General features: G+C 40.9%; 1 protein-coding gene across 1 annotated transcript in view; it reads right to left on the minus strand.

Annotated features, from left to right (window-relative positions):
* Window positions 1-1,812: 1,812 nt before the first annotated feature.
* Window positions 1,813-20,407, minus strand: part of thsd4 (thrombospondin type 1 domain containing 4) — a gene marked incomplete at its 5' end in the record, with an annotated part of 41,884 nt that continues 23,289 nt past the window's right edge. Inside the window, 11 exons of the mRNA XM_084001714.1 lie at window positions 1,813-2,393; window positions 2,480-2,624; window positions 3,480-3,659; window positions 3,825-3,998; window positions 6,540-6,713; window positions 7,056-7,260; window positions 7,652-7,781; window positions 8,059-8,259; window positions 8,635-8,731; window positions 8,817-8,992; window positions 11,231-11,435. Coding sequence (XP_083857840.1) covers window positions 2,251-2,393; window positions 2,480-2,624; window positions 3,480-3,659; window positions 3,825-3,998; window positions 6,540-6,713; window positions 7,056-7,260; window positions 7,652-7,781; window positions 8,059-8,259; window positions 8,635-8,731; window positions 8,817-8,992; window positions 11,231-11,435 — 1,830 coding nt within the window. The 3' untranslated portion in view covers window positions 1,813-2,250. The remainder of the gene's footprint in view (window positions 2,394-2,479; window positions 2,625-3,479; window positions 3,660-3,824; window positions 3,999-6,539; window positions 6,714-7,055; window positions 7,261-7,651; window positions 7,782-8,058; window positions 8,260-8,634; window positions 8,732-8,816; window positions 8,993-11,230; window positions 11,436-20,407) is intronic.

Here is a 20,407-nt window from a genome sequence, read left to right on the forward strand (position 1 = left end):
GTGAGTGGGTTTGCATTGAAGAAGACATAGGCTACAGTATACAGTAGCAGTGACAATGCATTTAGCTGCAAAAACCTTGAGTCCTTGTCTTCAGCAGTGAGAAGCTCTGACTGATGTCTCTCTGACAGATAATCACTTAGAGGGATAAATGATTTCTGTGCCTCCCAGATCAAGAGCTGTCTTACATTTCAAAATAAATCTTACTTACTAGTGAATGTTCTGTATAAAAATGGATATACACATATTAACATGTTTATTCCCACACTGTTTGTGCACATGTTTTAGCTTACCAGGAGTATAAGTTAGACAAAGTGTGATATTGGATCATAAAGATTATGAGAACCAGACAACTGAAAAAATACAGTTGGGTTTCAGAAGATGAATCATTACAGGGTGTGGATTCTCTGCACTGAGTTTGTTGTAATACCCCCTTTGTCCTCCAGATGGATGGATTAAATCGAATAAATTGCACTCGCACCCTCTGTGATGTAAAACTGAATCACTTGAAAATGATAAAAGTCAAAGCAGTGGTAAAGAGTACAAATAATTAGTAAAATCGTTTATTTCAGAAAATCACTACATGAGAATCCACTGCTGAACACTTGAAATCTAAAATAAGACAAATACAGATGCTGTTTTTGTTGCTGTCATGTGTTAAATACTCAAAGGTTCTGGTGTGTTTGTTCAACTCATCTTGATTTAGATGAAGAAAATCAAGAGTGCTGCCATTAAGCTGCTACATTCAGAATGGTAGTTCCCCTTAGAGACTGAATTAGTTGCACATTAGAGTCATTCAGAACTTAAACATTGATACATATACAGTACTTATGGATCAGAGGTAAGTTTATATTGCTTGGATGGAACTGAGAACAGCTATAATACACCAAATGTTTAACATTTGAGAGGTACTGTGTGCAGGTTTTGGATGGAACTAAAAAAATAGGATCATTACACAAAGATTTACAATGAATGTAAACCTCATATAACATACCAGGTCAATAGTTGCAAAAATACTGCCATCATTTAACCTTACAATCAAACATTAATCATTTGTTGTGGATAATTCTATGAGTTATGATTGGTGACTTATCAGGAATTGTACAACAGTGGAATGATCATATCCCACATAAGAAAAAAAAATGTAAAAAGTATATCTATTCAGTATTTATGGACAGGATCCCTCCATAAATACATTATAGATTCTGACCATCTGTTTCTATCATCTAAAAGGCTGTGGAATGCCTACATTCAGTTCAGAGGCTGTGATTGGTGGAGAAAGGTAACACAGGTTTCATCTCCGCAGCCAAAAAGGGGCCACCGGTGGTTGATAAACCAGTGTCCTCCCTGGGGAGCCATGCAAATAAATAAAAAGGGCTTTTTTTTCCCTCTTCAGTTGCTGGGAGGACTGTCTGGGAGGACTGTCTGAGAACTCCTTAAAAATACCCTTATCATTCACTTTGTCATACATACATATATATACAAACATATTACAAAGGCTGCATTTACACTTTATGGCCACGCAGGAAGGAAAATATATGGTTTATGGGATTGCTTAGGGCCATATGGAGATCAAATTCTGCAATTTTCTTTGTGAATCCATTCTGTGTAAAGGATATACTGTCAGCACCATGTTGGGTTCATTAGGAAAAAGGTGTTAATCTGTCACTGTCTTCAGTTTAATGAGGTTATATATCTTTGGTCAACAAAGTGGGCATTAAATAGCTGATTACAGGTGAGACAGGATCTACTTCATATGGCATCATGCCATAAATCACAGAGCAATGAACCATATTAGAGCTTCATACAGTCTATACAGAGTCCATGTTAAACAGTATACAGGTGCTCTCCTCTTCATAGTTATCCACTTCAAGAGCCACTTTCGGTACAAGACAGTTGCAAACGGATTCCCATGAAACAAAAAAAAGAATTATTAGAAGTTGTGGTTACAATCCATAAAGTGTTTTCTGGGTTCCTTAGTTTGCTACTGATCTCGCTCAACCCCACCAGGGCTCTGTTTATCCACTCACTGGATTCCTGTCCTCGACTATTCTTAGGTATGCCTTTCTCCCAACAGCTGTCTCTCAATGAGCCAGCAGAAATGTTCCTTCTTCAGTTTCCATCCTTGGCAAACAAAACAAATGTCTGTTTTAGGCAAGGTCCAGCCAGTCCACTCCCGTGACTGGCACAGGACCAGAGTGCCTGCAATTCAGTCTGGACCGACACAGCGCTGAGAAACCCTGGTTCAAAGTGCTAGCTCCGGCCTCGATGAATCGTCTGTCTGTGGGTCACTCGTGAGCACGAAGCACAGCACGTTGTCTTGTAGTAATCGTACACGCATAGGCGAGCCTGGACCACCACATTGCAGTTGAAGTACTTGTCCCTGCAGTTTTCATCTACAACAGAAATCAGTCTTAAATTCATATTCCTAATTTCTAGCAAATACTATACTAGATAACATGTTAGGAAGGAGAGGACTGACCTATGTGGGGTACGCAGGGCTCTGGGTTACAGTCTTCCCTGTCTGCTGGTCTCAGCTGTTCATCGCAGCTCTCACTGGACAACATCCCATCAGAGAGGCAACGCACCTCCCGCACACGGAAACCTCCCTCGCATGTCTTCGAGCACTGGAGGGACAGACACAGAAGCCAAGTTAATAAAACTTCCCACTACAGTCAGACAACTGCTGACACTACTGATATCTAGAACACATTATTAGTGTTGGTATCAAGGCCATTTAAGTCCCTGAAAATGTATTTTCTCAATTAGCTTCTTACTATAATGGGATCCTACCCGAGTACTGTTCTCTTCTTCCAAGGTTAGAGTGTTTTTGTTATTTCACATCACATGAGGGGCCTACCATATAAACATTTGAATTGAAATCTAATGACAGTTAGTGGGATGTCCTGTCACTGTCGATCAAATTAGATCAACCCATGCAGTCCCGAAGATTTAGGTGATGAGGATGAGGTTTGTATCATTTATTAAATTCTTGCTAATCAAGTGACATATTTGATGTCATACTTAAAAACTTACAATTACTTAATATTTTTGGACTAAGTTTTGACATTTATGTATTGTAATAGTAGTGTAAACTAATGAGGACCAAAGTTTACCCTTTTCCTGAGACTCTGATTCATAGCAGAGTGTGATGATGACGGTGCAGACACAGTAGAAAGTTACATTATCAAAGGGACAGTGAAAATAAACACATGATTATTTGATGTATCCTGTTCTGACCAATCAAAGGTCAAATGTATAACTGAGCTGTGATGACTCTGAGTGGTCTGGGTCTGTAAGCTCAGTACAAGCAAACACACCACTAAAGCAAACAATTTTGACATTTCCTGAGTAGAACCTACTCAATTTACCATCCTTGTTGGATATCAATGCAGTCAATCAGTTGCAGGGTTTGTTAAGTACATATCTTGTTTAAGGGCATCTCATTAGTTGGAGGAGAGAGGGCTTCATGTCTTACTCACAGCACTCCAGTCGGTGTGGTACCACTTTGCTCCGCAGGCCTTGAGGTTGCAGCTCTGCTGGCTAAGGGGCCGATCCAGGGAGGAGCACTCGTATGGTGGCATGACGGTGAATCCATCATCAGCCTTCATCAGACACACCACTGACCTCTGCTGGCTGCCTGCGCCACACTCGGCAGAGCACTGCAGTCACATACAGCGACAGCACAGACCACATGGAAGTAATTATAAACATCACAACATAGAGACAGGAACAAAAATCCTGACATGTCGATATAATGTCACTGGAAAATCCCAGACATTTAGTGAGACCAGAAAACTCAGGGTGGCCAACTCTCATTCACATACCTGGCTCCAGGGGCCTGTGAACCAATCTATGCGATTCTCACATGGGCCGTTATTGCAGACCGTAGAATCAGCAGGTCGTTCACTGCCACACCCCTCCAGAGGAAGGCTGCTGATGTGGTTGGTCAGGCAGAGGACTCCCCTGCTCCGGACCCCCATCCCACATTCAGCAGAGCACTGTGGAGTGAACACACATTTGACATTTTTGTGCAAGTTACTGACATTTCAGGCCAGAAAAAGATCCAAATAGAAACATGTTTGATAAAACTTGCATATTTAGTAAAAATGTGACATTATGAGGATGGATTTGGTGAAATCAGTGTCATTTATTTCTCCTTATTAGTCCTGATCTACTGTATCATCATAATGCTTTTTAGTTAAGTGCTTTCCTCACTGTAAAAAAAAACAAAACAAAGATGTGTAACGCCCGCCAATGTAATAATGCCCACAAACGTAATAAAAATATGCAGCTTTTAATGTAATAATCCTGCAAACGTAATACATTTTCCACAAACGTAATAGCCGCTGCCTACTACAAACGTAATACGCGATTTCCCACAAATGTAATAACTATTACGTTTGCGGAGATTTATTACGTTTGTGGGGAAGTGAAAATCTTCAATTTTCAATGTAATAAAATGTAATAATGCAATGACTAATGGTCGCTGTGTTGGTTGTTGTTGTTTATATCTACTAATAGCCTACTGACTGTGCGAAATCCAGCTGCTGACTCTCCGCTCCACGATCACGGAAAGCCCACCCCACCCCACCCTGCCCACCCTGCAAGCAGCAGTTCTCTCTCTCTCTCTCTCTCTCTCTCTCTCTCTCTCTCTCTCTCTCTCTCTCTCTCTCTCTCTCTCTCTCTCTCTCAACCGTGTACCTATCACAATCAATCCCAATCAAATGTTTATTATAGACGCATCTGCAGGGGACAGCGCGTGTCATAAGCCGGAGGACAAAAATGTACACAAGCAAAAGCAAAAGAAGCTAAAGAAAAGAAAGTTAGTTAATTTTTTTTGTTAATTTTCGTTTCTTTTGGATTTTTGTGCGTGTTATGGAGCCGTTTTGGTCCATGTTTGTAAGTCTTTTTTTCCCCAGGATTATATTTTCTAAAGATGCAACAAGCTGGGTTGGAGTGTGTGATTGAAAACCACCACTGTCTGCTCCCCGTTCATGTAGCGCCTCCTTCGGATGCCGAGAATTTGTGTTCGGGTCCGAGCCTCTGATCAGCAGGTTTGGTTTTTAGCCAGGAGCCTCCACTCTCCCTGTAACAAGCTACAAGTCATTTGTCATTACAATTAGTCCCAAGCAGTTTAAAAAAATGAAACATAAGGTATATCCTGCATATTTTCTCTTTTCTGTGCTCCTCTGACCAGATCGCATCCATAGCGGTGTGTGGCAACGGTCTGTCATACAGAAATAACAAAGTAACACACACGCATCACATTATGAAAGTGTTTGTGATTTTTTTTGGGCTAAAATTGGGGACAACAGAGCTGAGCCAGGTGGAGAGCGTATAGCGCACACCCTAGTAGTGTACATTCAAATGATAAGTTAGTTTAACATTAGGTCGGAGGGTTTTCCCCCTGTTTATTGACAGGGCTGATACTGACAGAGGACACAGATTGTGATTGACAGATGGAGATAGCCTGATTTTTTTTTTTTTAAAGGTAAACACAACACTTATCAGTCTAAATAGGCATCTAAATGTTTATTAATTCAATTCAATTTTCCCGCAGACAGCGGCGAGAGAGAGAGAGAGAGAGAGAGAGAGATGCGCTGTGCTGCGCTGCGCTGCGCTGCTTGGGGGTGGGCAGGGTGGGGTGGGCTTTCCGTGATCGTGGAGCGGAGAGTCAGCAGCTGGATTTCGCACAGTCAGTAGGCTATTAGTAGATATAAACAACAACAACCAACACAACGACCATTAGTCATTGCGTTATTACATTTTATTACATTGAAAATTGAAGATTTTCACTTCCCCACAAACGTAATAAATCTCCGCAAACGTAATAGTTATTACATTTGTGGGAAATCGCGTATTACGTTTGTAGTAGGCAGCGGCTATTACGTTTGTGGAAAATGTATTACGTTTGCAGGATTATTACATTAAAAGCTGCATATTTTTATTACGTTTGTGGTTTATTACGTTTGTGGGCATTATTACATTGGCGGGCGTTACAAGATGTGTTTCATGTCTGCTCCCTACTCCTGACATCTGCTAGTTCTTCCTTCCCTGCAGTGACCTATTGGTCATCCTCAATGAACTGCCTTCCTGTCTTCAGAGCCATCTGATGTCAACTGTTAACATAAAAAAGAATCTCTCACGCACCCTCTACATTTAGCTATTCCACTTATCTCTACCTTCTCTAATCCCTTAAATCTATCTTAAATTCTAAGGTCTCTTAATAGCTCTTCTGTAACTCCTTTAGTTAGTTTTTAATTCAGTAGATAAGAGTGTTTACAGTACTATGGCTCTGCTTCTTCAACACCTACAACTTCTTTGTCTAGTCAAGGTTCCACTACTGTCATGCCAAATCCTTGCATATCATCCAACACTAATGAAACTTTGTCCAAGTTTTTCTATATTTCTATATATTTATAGTGTCTGGTTATGTAGAACAGATGCTTGATACGTGAGGACCGACTTGTACAATGACTACCACTGTTATTAGAAATGAATAAAAGTCACTATGTTTCCCATTGACTTTTAACACCTACCCTATTGCCCCATTCGGTGTAAAACCAGCTCTTGGCGCATGCTCCCATGTCACAGTTCTCTATATCGACAGGCCGCAGATTCATGTTGCACTCCTCATCAGGAACAAAGTCGCCCACGTTGCTGACACAGCGTACCTCTCGTGACCTCTGACCCAGCCCACAAGGCACAGAGCACTACAGACACACAGACCACATGGTTAATACTGTACAGTGGGAAAAAAACTCCTTTCTTTTCTTCTTTAGCATTTAGTGCACCAGTGCACAAAGACTAAACTTCCCTCATTAAATTTAAATGCATGCTAATATAGTGTAAAGAGATACAGAATTATGTGCATATCACTGATACTAACAAGAAGAAGTATCATCGCACTGAAATAAGTGTTACACACAGCAATTTTATCTATTCGTTAAAGCTTTGTATTGTTAGGAGGATGCAGTGTGTAAGAAACAGGTAAGATAGACGTTGTGTTGGCACATTGTGGTTTAGCCACGTGGTGAATGAGAGCTGCCACTCACAGGGGTCCACTCGGAGCGGATCTGCCACTCACTGCAGATCTTCAGCTGGCAGGTACTGGCAGTTTCAGGACGCTCCAGGTGTCGGCAGCGGCTAGTGTGGACATTGAGGGTGCGGTTGGCATAAACCTGGCGACACAGGACCTGACGGTGCTGCATGCCCAGGCCACAGGTCTTGCTGCATTCTGACCACTCTCCAATATCCCAGCTGCCCAGGGGGAAACCACAGCAACTTGGTGTTAATCATCCTGGTGTTGTTTATGTCATGTGTGTTCATTACCATGATCATGAGGTATAATAGATTTGGTTCCAGTTTTTTTTCTGCATGTGATATAAAAGTTTAGTGTGTTATGTTAAAATATACTGCACATAATTTAAGAATACATTTTTCATCACCTCTCAATGACAGCTTAGATATCTGGAAATGTACTAAATTAATCAAACTATGGTGTCATTTCTCAGAGTTTAAAAAAATATCTAGTAGATATCATTGGAGAGCAGTGGTGTTTATACTGTTATCCACATCTTGAGAAAGTCTTATATTTAGAAGTATTCAGAAATGTGCGAGAAGTGTGAGATCATAAGATGTAATGTCTTACAATGCAGGGCAGGGCTGCAGGTTGCAGGCCTCTTCCTGCGGACTTGGCCTGTTGCTGCTGTCACACACAGCATCCGACACCTGGACATGGTTCAGCCGGTGAACACATTGAAAGACAGAGTATCTGAATCCTAAGAAGCACACAAAGCAGATATCCAATATAAGCTGAATGTATTATATACATATACATATACATCTGAGATCTATAGACACGGTGTATGATAGTGCTCACAAGGAAAGGTTAGAGAGCTGACCTTTAGGCAATAACATTTAGTGGTTTCCTTTCAGTGGAGAATATTTGGTACATATAATTTAAAACTTAATATCAGTCCTTTCTGAGAAACAATTATTCATGTTGTGCTTCTGACACTCTGCATATTAATACATACGCAAACTGTGCTTCCTTACCTCTACCACAGGAGGCGCTGCATTCAGTAGTACCCGTCAGTTTCCAGTTGTACTCTTTCTCGCGTCTAGGAGGCTGTACGGCTGGTACCTGGTTGTCAGGGAGATGGGGGGGGTACTTCCCTCCTCCTCCGGCTGGGTTGAGGTTTTCCTGGTGTGTGTTGCTGTGATGGTCGTATCCACCCTGCCCGTCCACACCGCTCTCTACAACATGAACACATGAATTTACAAGCACCAAGAAATGAAACAGTAGAGTCAATGTGGCGACTAGATGGATGAAGTGAAAATTAGACACATGAGGATGAATAAATGCTTGACATTTTACATTGTCTTATTTTATCTTGTGGCGCACGGTGGCTCTGTGGGAGCACCCTCAATTTTGCTGTACCTTGTGCAATGATAATAAAGGCTATCTTATCTTATCTTATCTTGATCGCTGTGTGAATAGAAGGATATGTGAAGGGCTGCAATGACTGGTAATGGATTATTATTTTCTTGTTTATCATTTTGAGTATCATTTGTATTGTACAGCTATGATACAGCTCTGGAGAAACACAATAAAAAAGGGGTCTCATTTACCTTCTGGTCTTTGGTTTGGTTGCTGAGGGTCAACTGTTTTTTCAGAGGGGAGAATGTACTCGTAATGAACTCCAGGGTTTGGCTGCTGAAAGATCATCTGTGGACAGAGTAGTTGAGATACAACTAGATGAGATAAAATTGTTTGTGGGTTGATTTGTTACTCAAACTGATTTGTTACTCACATAAACGTCCAGGATCTCATTTGTGGGTCCTTCAGCGACAAAGGACTCCCCTGCTGTACTTGAGATTTCATTGGGTCGCCGGTAGGTGAACATGGTCCCCCCTCCTTCGTACTTCCCTGGTCGGTCAATGGCCCAGTTTCCATTAATGATGGAGCGCCCCGATCGGCTTCGGAGAGCTGGAAGAAAGAGACAGAGAGAACAACCACACAATCACCACTGACAGCCCTGAGCTCAAGCAAAAAGGAAAATGTTGCTGCAGTGTCTTCCACATAATTATTGCTTAATGTAAAACCATTTAGACGTAATGAGAACTGTAGTGTAAAAAAGAAAAGAAAAGTCAAACCCAGATATCTCTACCCAACAAGGTAGTTTCAGCTAACTGAATAAACTTTCAAAGCAATCTCTTTTATAAATGTGACGATCTGTTTGTGTTGGCAAATCTTTCATGCAAATCCTGCAACAAAATCTCCCAAAATGCTTTCCACTGATTCCGTGGATTAAGTGCGAGAGACCATTAGAAAAGCATTAGAAGTGTAACATTAGACAGGCTCGTAAAAGAGTGTTTAGACAACTAAAAGCACTATAAGAGATGCACAGTGTAGAACAGAGGCCTATTGAGGGAAAATCATGGACCTGGTGAGGATACAGTAGGTGCCTCCTGCCCTTATCTTATGCTGTATCTTGTTTGCATTGCAAATGTCACCACCTAGAATTTTTTATTTTATCCTCCAAGGATGTTACAGTGTTTCACTACATCGTGACAGTGAATGGAGCCTTTGTGTGCATGTGTAAAGGTGTGAGACAAAGTGAGTGGATGTTGCAGAAAGTGCATGTAAATTTAAATGTAAAGAAAGAAAGCAGAGGGGACTTGTCATCCAAGTAGCTGGGAATTGAAAGCGAGCCACCGAGTCCATCCTCGCAGTGTTTTTTTTACAGAGTGGTAAAATTCCTCACCTTAATTAAAAAGGATGGCGAGCCTTGAGGGGTAAGATCCTCTAATGAAAGCATGTTTATGCACTTTCCTCCAGGGAAGTGGCCGTAGGGGGAAAATCAGGGCCGTTCCCTTCTTCCTCCAAGCCTACAGTTTAGCTGGAGCATGGCTCTCATTAAACAATGTCTGACATTCCAGCAGTCACTTCTGAAAATAACCCACTACTGTGTCCCTCTGTTGCACCTCTCTAAAGACACCAATTATCTGTGTAGTGCGTTTCGCTCAGAGGCTCCATTGAAAGGCTGCGCTGCTGTGGCGGGTGGTAATAAAGGCGACATGCTGCATGGAGAAATCCTGAAAAAGTGACACCGTCCTTTGTTAATTTGCCCTTTAATCAGACAAATCCAATTAATTCTACAAGCAGATGCTGCCGGCTCAGCTGGAAGTAGAATACTTGCCAAATGCCAGCACATCAAATGAAAACATTTCTTACACTTGTTATTACATTTCCATTCATCTAATTTGTAACATAATATTACAGTACATGCAGTGGATGGATGAATATTTCAATTTCACATTATTACATGTTGTGAATGAAAATGAAGACAAAGTTTTGCTGCTGACTGCAGTAGCTGACACTGTCTGTGACAACAAGTAGTCCAAGATGCTCTGCAAGGCCTCGTGTTCAGAAACTCGCTCACTGAATGAAAGATTTAACAAGTCTGAGAGGAAAACAGACTTCAAATACCAGTCACTATCAGTGCCTCATTGATTACAACCATTTTCACATACAAACATTTCTGGCTTTCTGGCTTTCAGCCTTCTGAACTTGGTACATTGTCAAGAAGTTGTGATTTAAAGACTGCCCTCCTATCTTCATACTCACAGAACAACAAAATGCTGCAAAGAAACTGGCTCTGCTTGATTCATTTAACGCTCAGCGAACTCACACGCAAACATGCATGCCGAATATGTATAGCAGTGACACTTGGCATCTACAATTTGACCTCCTCATTCCCCCAGAAGAAAACACTGAGCAACAGGCAGCATAAAGCCACACTGACAAGCAGACTCTGAGCCTGCAGGTGGTTGCAAAGCTGACGGTGGGGCTTTTGAAATGCTATATGTAAGGCAGCAGCAGCAGATGGAGCGACATAGCCTTCTGGTGAGTGATGTGGCAGCAGGCATGACAGAAAAATAGTGAGTGGAGCGCTGACATCTCAAGAGCAGCCACAATGAACCAGGTGTTTTGTTGTAGTATATGTGTATGTTGCAGCAGACTTGAGTTGACAGTTACGGGGCTATCCCCAGCACTTTACAGGTTTCAATTCAAGTCAATTGTGTTCTGTTGGTTTATTGCTGTAGTAATATTCACACAGATTTAAATTAGTAACCAGGATTTAAAAAAAAAAAGGGTGTTGAAGAGCTTCTCTGTGGCGAAACTACAGGGCAGAATCAACGTGACAAGTGCTTTCATTCCCACCTAGGTAGTTGCGGCTCTTCACCATCTCTGTGATGTTGATCAGGGTGGCTCCCTCTGGGATCTCCACTATCTTGTGATAGCCGATCTTGGTCAGACTGTGTTTGAAGACTCCAGAGACCAGCTTGCAGGTTGTGTTGTCACCTCCACACACGCCGCACTTGTCCATCACCTTCTCTGATCCGAGATACTCATCGCAGCCTAGACTCTGTGACACAGAGGAGAGAAAGATGAGGAAGTGTGGAGTGACAAGCGCTGCAGAGTGAAATAGCAGAAGCTTAAATATCAAAATGTGTACATTAATGAAATAGCTCTTTCACTGAGCACATTATACATCGACTGTTCTTGGTAAGATGAGAAGAGCCGACTAAGATTATATTTACAAACTGAGCCAAGCTGAACCTTCGAAATGCAAATGAGCTCACATTATTAACTGCAATAGAAAAACCAGTTAGTGGGAATCTTATTACTCTCCAGAAGGCACCATTTTGGTGAGCAAATTTCCTTCCTAGGTCTCTAGGGTGTGAGTTTTCTGTGTCACTTTGCTGGTAATACATTACAGGAAACCTGGGCACAGTAAAAAATAGAACAGTTAACATCAGCAGTCCATAAATTCACACAAACCAGCAGTAAAAGTAACTCGCTGTGCAAACAGGTGGTGGAGCAGCCAAAACTGGTCCCAGTAGGCTATACCACACACTCAGACACACTGGCCTATGCTATTGCAGGGCCATGGTCAGTCCCAAACAGACCGCAATCACCACTAAGGAAACCAGCTGAGTGGGCATCGTGTACTGTAGCGGAAAGACATAGGGCCACAAAGCCTTCCTGTGATGGGACAGCAGCAAATCTCCAGGGTTTCTGGTGAGTTTGCAGCTCTTGCTTGGTTTCCATATGGATCCACTGATTTCCGTTGACATATTTCTCTTGTTCTTTTGCATATCAAATACAGATTTCCATCAGAATTATTGCACAGACTTCTTAAAACCTTAAAAAAAAGGCAGACCGAGATAGGGGACTCCTTAGGGATCTTAGGGACCCCACTGAAAAATGTGGCTGTGAGGTGCTAAACCATCATCCAAAGATCAAATGATTTAAATGAATGCACAGCACATGTCAAACACATCCTAAAAATTGCTCTATATCACCACTACATCACCACTATAGTAGAGCAGCCATTATTCAGCTGCAGCGTAAATGCAGACAGACAGCAGGAAGCAGCAGGCAGAAGATAAGAAGGTTAAAAAAAAGGTAAGGATGAAAAGAAGGATAAAGAAGAGATGGTATGAAGCGGACCACGGATGGACTGAGACAGTTGGGGTGAACTCAAGAGAGTCTGGCTCTCTCCCACCCGTAGCAGCTGACTCTGTTCTGAGACAAAACACCACCTGGGCCAAAACTAACATGAAGTGGCTCCTTCCACACAGGAAATAAGTGATGAGAGAAAAGCACAGCAAACTAGAGCACTGAGGGAAAAAAAAGTACCCGATGTTTCTGTGGTCAGTGTGGAATTATGCTGCAGTACAGCATGGGGCTGAATAAAGCCGCGATAAAAATCACCAAACACAACACAATAACATTCAGGGAAGCACCGCAGCATATCATGGTCTCACTTTACAGATCGGTGAATATAAAACAGCTCAAAATGCAAGAGTCCAGTGATAAAGGGGATACATAATGCATGGTAAAACTCACCGGAGGACATTTTAACTAGCTACAATAAGTTAACAATGGAAAACAAATAAAAATGCAGTCAAGGAGGGCTGTTGGTGACATGACTACCAATGAATATCTCCATTTTCACCATAAATATCCTCAAACTAAAACGACACAATTATAGCAGCTAGGCAATGTTTGCCTGAAAAAGGGAAAAATGTTCCCCTCATAAAACAGACGCTGACATGGTGAGAGGTCATCTGTGGCCATTTGGATGGGAAAATGTCTGAATCAAAGCATATTCATCCAAGGAGTGTAGAATAGGCAGAGTAAATTACGATAACACTTTACAATAAGAGTCCCTTAATTAATGAGTTGGTAGGCTATATTATTAAGCATTAATATATAAACTAATGTGTTAATTAATGCTGAGTAATGCATACATAATGATAACTAAAACATTATTCAACTTTTTGTATTACTTAATAATTTATTGAGTAGTAAACATTAATTAACTGCTTACTAATAGGCTACATTAATTAATGTGTTTCATAATCCTAAGTAATACATAATAATGATTGTTAATATATCTGTAAACAGTTAATTAATGCTTAATAATGTACTAACTAACGTTATTAAGGGACCCTTATTGTAAAGTGTTACCTAAATTACTAACCCCAAAACATTATGTCAATTTAATATCAAATGACTGTAGATTTAAAAACACACAGGGTTTTGCGTCTTTTGATATGAGAAGAGCCAAGAGGTTTTATGGGTCCAGAGCAGAAGGCATTAGAGAGTTAAGGGACTACTTGATATGTAGCAACTTGGACAGTTGCACCATTAAAATCACTTAACTGTCAGGACAAACTTTTCATCTTTGCAGGAGCATGCTGCACAGGGCAATAACATCTTAATCTGTCCCTGAAAATCCCCCAGATTGTCACATCTGCCCTCCAGGCTGCCTCTGACAAATGTGACCTCAATAGTGAACCCATCAAAATGAGGTGTCGCTGTTGTCAGGACACATGAGTGAAACCACGGTTTGGCGAGAGCCTCGCTCGCTCTTCTCAGCAGAGACACACAATCTCAGTGCAGCTGATGAATGAGGAGGTAGGTTTGGAGTCTTGGTCTAGTTTCTCCACATCAATGATTTTTTTCACCTTCTCTCTGTGGGTGGCTTGTGCCATCTGTTGAGGGAAATCACCCCTCATTTTCAGTGGAACTTTAACAGGATTTTTTCAAATGTCGCTAAAAACCCACCTTCATCTGGAAGTGGTTATATGTGTCAGGACGTGGAGTCCACTCCCAGTCTCCCAGTCAACTCGCAATCACTGAAAACAACATCATCTTAAAGTAAATCCTGATGGTATTTTCCCACAAGATTCAGCCGGGTTAAACTCATCATACTGCAGAGTTTTCGTAACAAACTGAACCCACACACAGTTTTGCCAAAGGCGCTTGTCACTAGATATTTCTTCTACTCCCAGAAAACACAACAAGGCATTCCAAGTTAGACACAGACATCCAGAGAGGTATGATTTAGTCTCTTTCTCACTGAAGTACAAGCTTAACCCCACCGACCTGTAGATCATTGATGGTAGCACTTTTCGGCCCTTAGCAGCTTTAATGTTTGAATACTAAAAATAAACATTGGCTGAGCTTATAATCATTAGGGTGTGGGCCAAGTGCAGACTTGCTGTGCTCAGTGTTATGGTTAGTAGCCACTCAGTGAACTGTGAACTGTAAACTCTAGGGCTTAATGTTAATTGTAACAGACAAAATGAGTGATGTGTCGGATCCTAAAATTAGTCAAAAAATAGAATTACTGTACCACAACGGTGACTCCACCAATGGCAAAGTCCATGAAAAATTTGTCACAATTTCTCCTTCTTGACTCGCAGCATTAAATAATAGCCAGTGGTGTTTTGGCAGATCATTGTGATGTCACAGTGAAGCTAACCTTTGACCATTTGGATATCAAATTTCTTTTACACCTTATCCTTATAGCCTTATAGACGTTTCATAGTTATGGCCAAAAATGTGTTTTGACAACCTTGACCTTTGATCACCCAGCTCTAATCAGTCCATCATTGAGTCCTAGTGCATGTTTGTGTCAAATTTGAGGGGGTAGGAGCAATCAGGGTAACACAACAGGACAGACGGACAACCTGAAAACATAATGCCTGCAGCCCTGCAAGTTGCAACGCTGATGCAGAGACATAATGAACTTTTGGGGTCGTGTGAATTTGGGGACCTTACAAATAAAAGTAAAGGAAAATAGTTTTTTGTTAAACCCTGACTTCCTTTATTTCAAGGTTATAGCTACTACATGGCTACTTAGAAAAGCCGTCATTTGGCATTTCGAGTAATATAAAAGCAGCAGTAAATTGTTTGTTCGGACTTGAGGGAAGTGGAGGCAATAAATACTGACAATTTACAATGATTGCTATTTTTTAATAAAGTTTATATGTAAAAGGTTAGCAAAGAGAAACCAATTTACACATTCACTGAATACAAGCAAAGCATTATAGTCATCTTAAGTCTTGTTTCAAGCCACATGACCTCAAACTCATGAGTTCATCTGCAGAGTGAGGCGAGTGGGTTCATCACTACAAGCAACTGTAAAAGGCATAAGCTGAGGGGCACAATAGTTTTGTGCTAAAATTATTAACTGTACTGAATGCACAACTTAACTTTTACCTCAAACAACTTTTAGCAGCTAGATTTTTCATACTGACTTTCTCACCATAGCACAGATACAAGTGATGATTTTCACAGGCCCCTTGATATGTCTGTGTGTTTTCCCAGCTTGCTGTTTCACTTGTGTGTCTCTGTGCATGTGTGCGGAGGCGTCTCTTCTCCGAAATAAAGATTTAGAGGCGGTGAATATCTGTCTAAACCAATATCAGGGAGTACGGGAGGGAAAGTGGCAGATTATCAACTGGTGGTTATATTCCCAACAGTAAACATGCACAATGTCATGATATACAGTTGCACAGACACTAAATCTCTTCATGACAGCACTGGCGTAATGTTACAATTGCCTTGCAATAATAGAGCTTTTATCTTTGTAGGAGGCCTGGTGTGTGGCTCCATTCGAGGAATGCAAATATGAATAAAGAGTAAATGTTCAGAGTGACATCATGCTGAAATTGAGAACAGTGGTACATGTAATATGCAGGCTTTTAACTCCTCTTCACTGTAGTAAATTAAGTTGGAGGCTTTACTTAATTTACTACAGGCCTTAGCTGGTGATGGACCTTCTGGAAGAGGACTGCCTGAATATGTTTTTGTACCTTAAGCGAGCCCTGTTTTGTAGGGGTTCAATCTTTTGTGAGATTTGCCTTTACTGGGTGAAATGGTGTGGCAGTGAAGTTATAATATGATGTAGTTTACATCATTTTTGACTGATGATTAATTGGCAGTGGTCTGTGGTTGTTTCTGAAACAGGGCTGCTGAAGGAACTGTGTCGTAAACCACAATTATGGATATAAAAATACATTCAAAATACACAAGAGACGTGTGAGTGTTAAGAAAGTGAAGGCACCACCTTCTGTGTTCAGCATGTGCACATTGTCAGCCACATGCTGGGGGGCTGCTGAGACACAATAATCTACAACTGACAGAGGCGTCAAGCTCAAGGCTGACAACTTGACCAACACTAGCAGATGCTTAGAACTTGACCACCGACCAACACTGCATCAGCAGCATCCAAATGTCAGCAGCAATGTTGGGCCATGCATGCAAACTTCTGTATATCCACTAAAACAGAAGCTACTGTACAATATGCTTTACATACCACAAAAGTCAATATACTGTACATACTGTATCACTCTGTCCCTTTTATCTGACGTGTTATGTATTTTTGTGGTTCATCAGAACTCAAATTGACCTGGTTATATGATCTGAGGATCGAAAGTCTCAGCACATAAACAATGTTGTTTTTTGTTGGTTTGTTTTTTTATTAAACACTGAGACAGTGCAGTTGATCAACGAGTGTTATTTTGTTTATAGGCGCTTTTACAGACAGAGCTCTCTATGTGACTGCCACTTCTTGATGTGACACCCACAACCAAATGCCGAGTTTAGTCCTGTCCATTCCCTCAATATTGTAGGTTAGGGACCTTTGTGCCAAGGCTGCAACATCAGTGCAATCTAAGGAGTTAGTGTAAAGCACTGAAGTATCATGGGTATTGCCCTGGTGCAGTCTGTTTCACAGCAGCATTTGATAGCAGTTTCAGTAAAAATGGATGCAGGCCTGACAGTCTTATTAACATGGAGACACACTGCTGGTCCAAGTGCTGCAAAAGAACAATGTAACAAGGTTATGAATAAAAGGATGTTTTCTTAGTCTGGAGATGGTGCAGTGGTTAAACCCCCCCAGGTCTGAACAATCCACATGAATCCACACTGGCTGAGGCTCACAGCCCGCCAGAACTCCTAACCTGGGTTCTGGCAGTTTCCCGTTCAGCCTCATACTGACCGCAAAGAAACTAAACAAAAAACAATAATGTGAGACATGAATTGTGTCTCCATCAAAACATGTTTTCACTAACTTCAAATGCACCATACCAATTATACTAGTGTAAACAAAATGAGCAAAAGCTCCATGACAAAAACAAAATCAACACAAAGTCACCCCAGGATGAGAGTAAAGCAGCATTTTAAAATATATTAGTGTGTGTTGAGTTAAAAGAGGCTGTTTGGTGAACGCTATCCACAGCTCTACAGCTCTTCACACATGTAAAGTTTTTAATGTTCTTTGGTAAACAGCCAATGAAGTTATCATGACTTCGTCAGCTGTGACACACCATCTCATCTGGAAAAGCAATACAGCCCTAACTCTGCTTCCACGTTGAGAATACAGAGGCAACAAGGAACCCAAAGACCAAGAATTTATACTAGATGTGACCTCAAGACACAGTGCTGTGTCTGGAGATGACATTAGTGGGATGTCAAACATCTCATGGGCAAAAAAAAACAACTAAAATAACAATTAAGTGTTAGAATTCGGTTTAGATTAGAATTATGATACAATAACAGACCCCCTCCTTTTCTTATGACATGCACTATGTGGTTGCCATTGCTACCGGCATCTGCTTCCCACATGCTGGGATGTTTTGGGTCTTTAACTGGTTTTAATGAGCAGGGGCAGGCGACACTGTTTTTACTTCAGTCAGCACTTCAAACACATCTGCATGTATGGAAGCAACTGCCAGCGAGGCAACATCTGACATTCTCACTAATAAACTAACTGAACCCCCTACTACATCTGATTTACTGTCTTTACTGTGCAAAGTATGTAGGCTACAGTAAGAACAAAATATTACACTGGATGCGATTCTGGGCACATCTGTTACTTGCACTGAAGACTATGCCAATATTAAAGGAATAAATGTATCATATAACCTAAAAAATATATCGTTTTCTTAGTTTTAATGCATTGAGATTTGGGATATGTGAAAGGAACTGCCAGCCCATGAAACTCCTCCCTCAAACAGTGACTGTCCAATCACAGCTTACAGTAAGATAACCCTTGCTTCACTGTAAGCTGTAACTGTTGGCTAACTAACTAAGATAGGCACAGAGCAGTGATTTCAAGGACATAGAGCATCATGATGGAGCTATAGGTCAAATTAAAAAGGCCCACTCATGAAAACCACATCTGTTGTTTAGTATTTCTCCTGTGGATGCTGTCACAGTTTTGTTGAATGTTGGCAACTCTGACCTGCTCTTTACTGGGTTTAACCTTGGCCAATATTGCCTGAAATGAACGGTGATAGCGAGGGGAGTTAGAACAAAAGAACAGTCTGATTTTACATTTTTATACTCATCACACTTAAAATACAGGGGTTAACTATAGTTACACTGAAATGCAAAAACAACACTGATTAATTTCCATGCCTGATACATGGATCATCAGGTGATGAGGTTGCTGTCAGTTTGACTGTGTCATGCAGGTTTCATGGTCTTATACCATATTGGGTACATCTCCACTAAGTGCATACTTAAGAGACCCCTTCTCCTTTTCAACCAAGTTAGTCAAAAACATTAAAAGTCAAGTCACAGACAGCATTTTCTGCCATCCCCCTGTTGTTGTCATTTCAGCTGGGGAAATCAGTGGTCACTGGTTACAAATGACTCTGAGAGAGCTGCTTTATTCTCAAGAATTACAGAAACTCCTAAGTAGTAAATATATTATAAACCCCATTGTATTTTGTTTTTATACCTCATGACAACACTGAAATATGTTAATCAATAACTCTTTTGTAATACAAATGCGGTATATAAATATGTCACTGCATCACAAGCATTTTGGGTAGAAAAAAACCAAACAAATCCACAGTCTATGACAGTCAGGTCCACTGCACATCCAACATGAAACAATGTTAGTGGACATTTTATCAAACCGATGTAGCTTCAGTTTTTAATGCAGGTGGCTCCAGGGGGAATTAAACTTTTGTATTTACTACATGGAAGATGTGACTTCATCAGATGCAGATTTATTTAATTTGTTCCTTTCCCTCAGATTTCAATTCTGGCTCTGGAATAACGGGAACACTAACTAGAAGACTAACTGTGGTCTGTAACCACAAATAGAAACACAAGTTCTGGTGTTTTGGATAGTAATCACTCAGCTTTCTGCTCTCCACAACATAGCATTTTTCCAAATCAATAGCAACATGTGTCAAACCAAAATGGGAGCACATACAAGCTGTAAACTAGAGAGAGATGATCTGAGGACAAAAGTGGCAGTTGTGGTTTCAATGAATTTCAAAATTGCAGTATTTTGCTGTTTGTGCCTATTTAACAAATTTATTTTAGTATTGTTCGGATAGTTTTGCAGAAGTAGACGTTGCAAGATTAAAATCAGGTTGTCAAATCAACAGGATACCATTTAGGATGCAAGCACGAGCATTTGTAGCCAAGTGATGAAGACACACATAGGTATGAGTGGCAAGACCTTTGATCCCAACAGTAAAAAGAGACGTTGTCTATACCTCAAACTGCCCTCAGAGCCCCAGGGTGAAGGGCACAGCGTCTTCGTTAAAAGCCCACAAGCTTGTAAAACACCCTGAAATAGAGCTGAGCATGTTGAATCTACAGCCATTAAAACATATAGGGTTTCACCTGACATCACCACAATGATTTGGATGGACTGTTTTGGAAACAGAATTACAAAGTAGTCTCAGCTAGGAGTAAACACTAACAGATAACAGCCTGATCTTTCAACATTTCTGGTTGTTAACATAAGCAACAGATTAAAAGAAACAGTTATGCTACTACGAAGCATGGCTCTGACAGAAATAATTAGCAATACAAATTTATATTTGCTTTTAGCCAAGTGTTCTGTTCGGGGTCCTGTGGGAAATAAAAAAATCAGAAACATTGTCTAACTTGCAGCAAAAAAAATTATTTGCGATGTTTCAGTCCTAGACTTTTATCAGGACTATGCTTCATGAATGCTCCTAATTTTGTAAGAATTGACTACAGGAGATGATGCATCGCCTGTGTTTGGTG

This window comes from Trachurus trachurus (assembly GCF_905171665.1).
Source record: "Trachurus trachurus genome assembly, chromosome: 3".
NCBI lineage: Eukaryota > Metazoa > Chordata > Actinopteri > Carangiformes > Carangidae > Trachurus > Trachurus trachurus.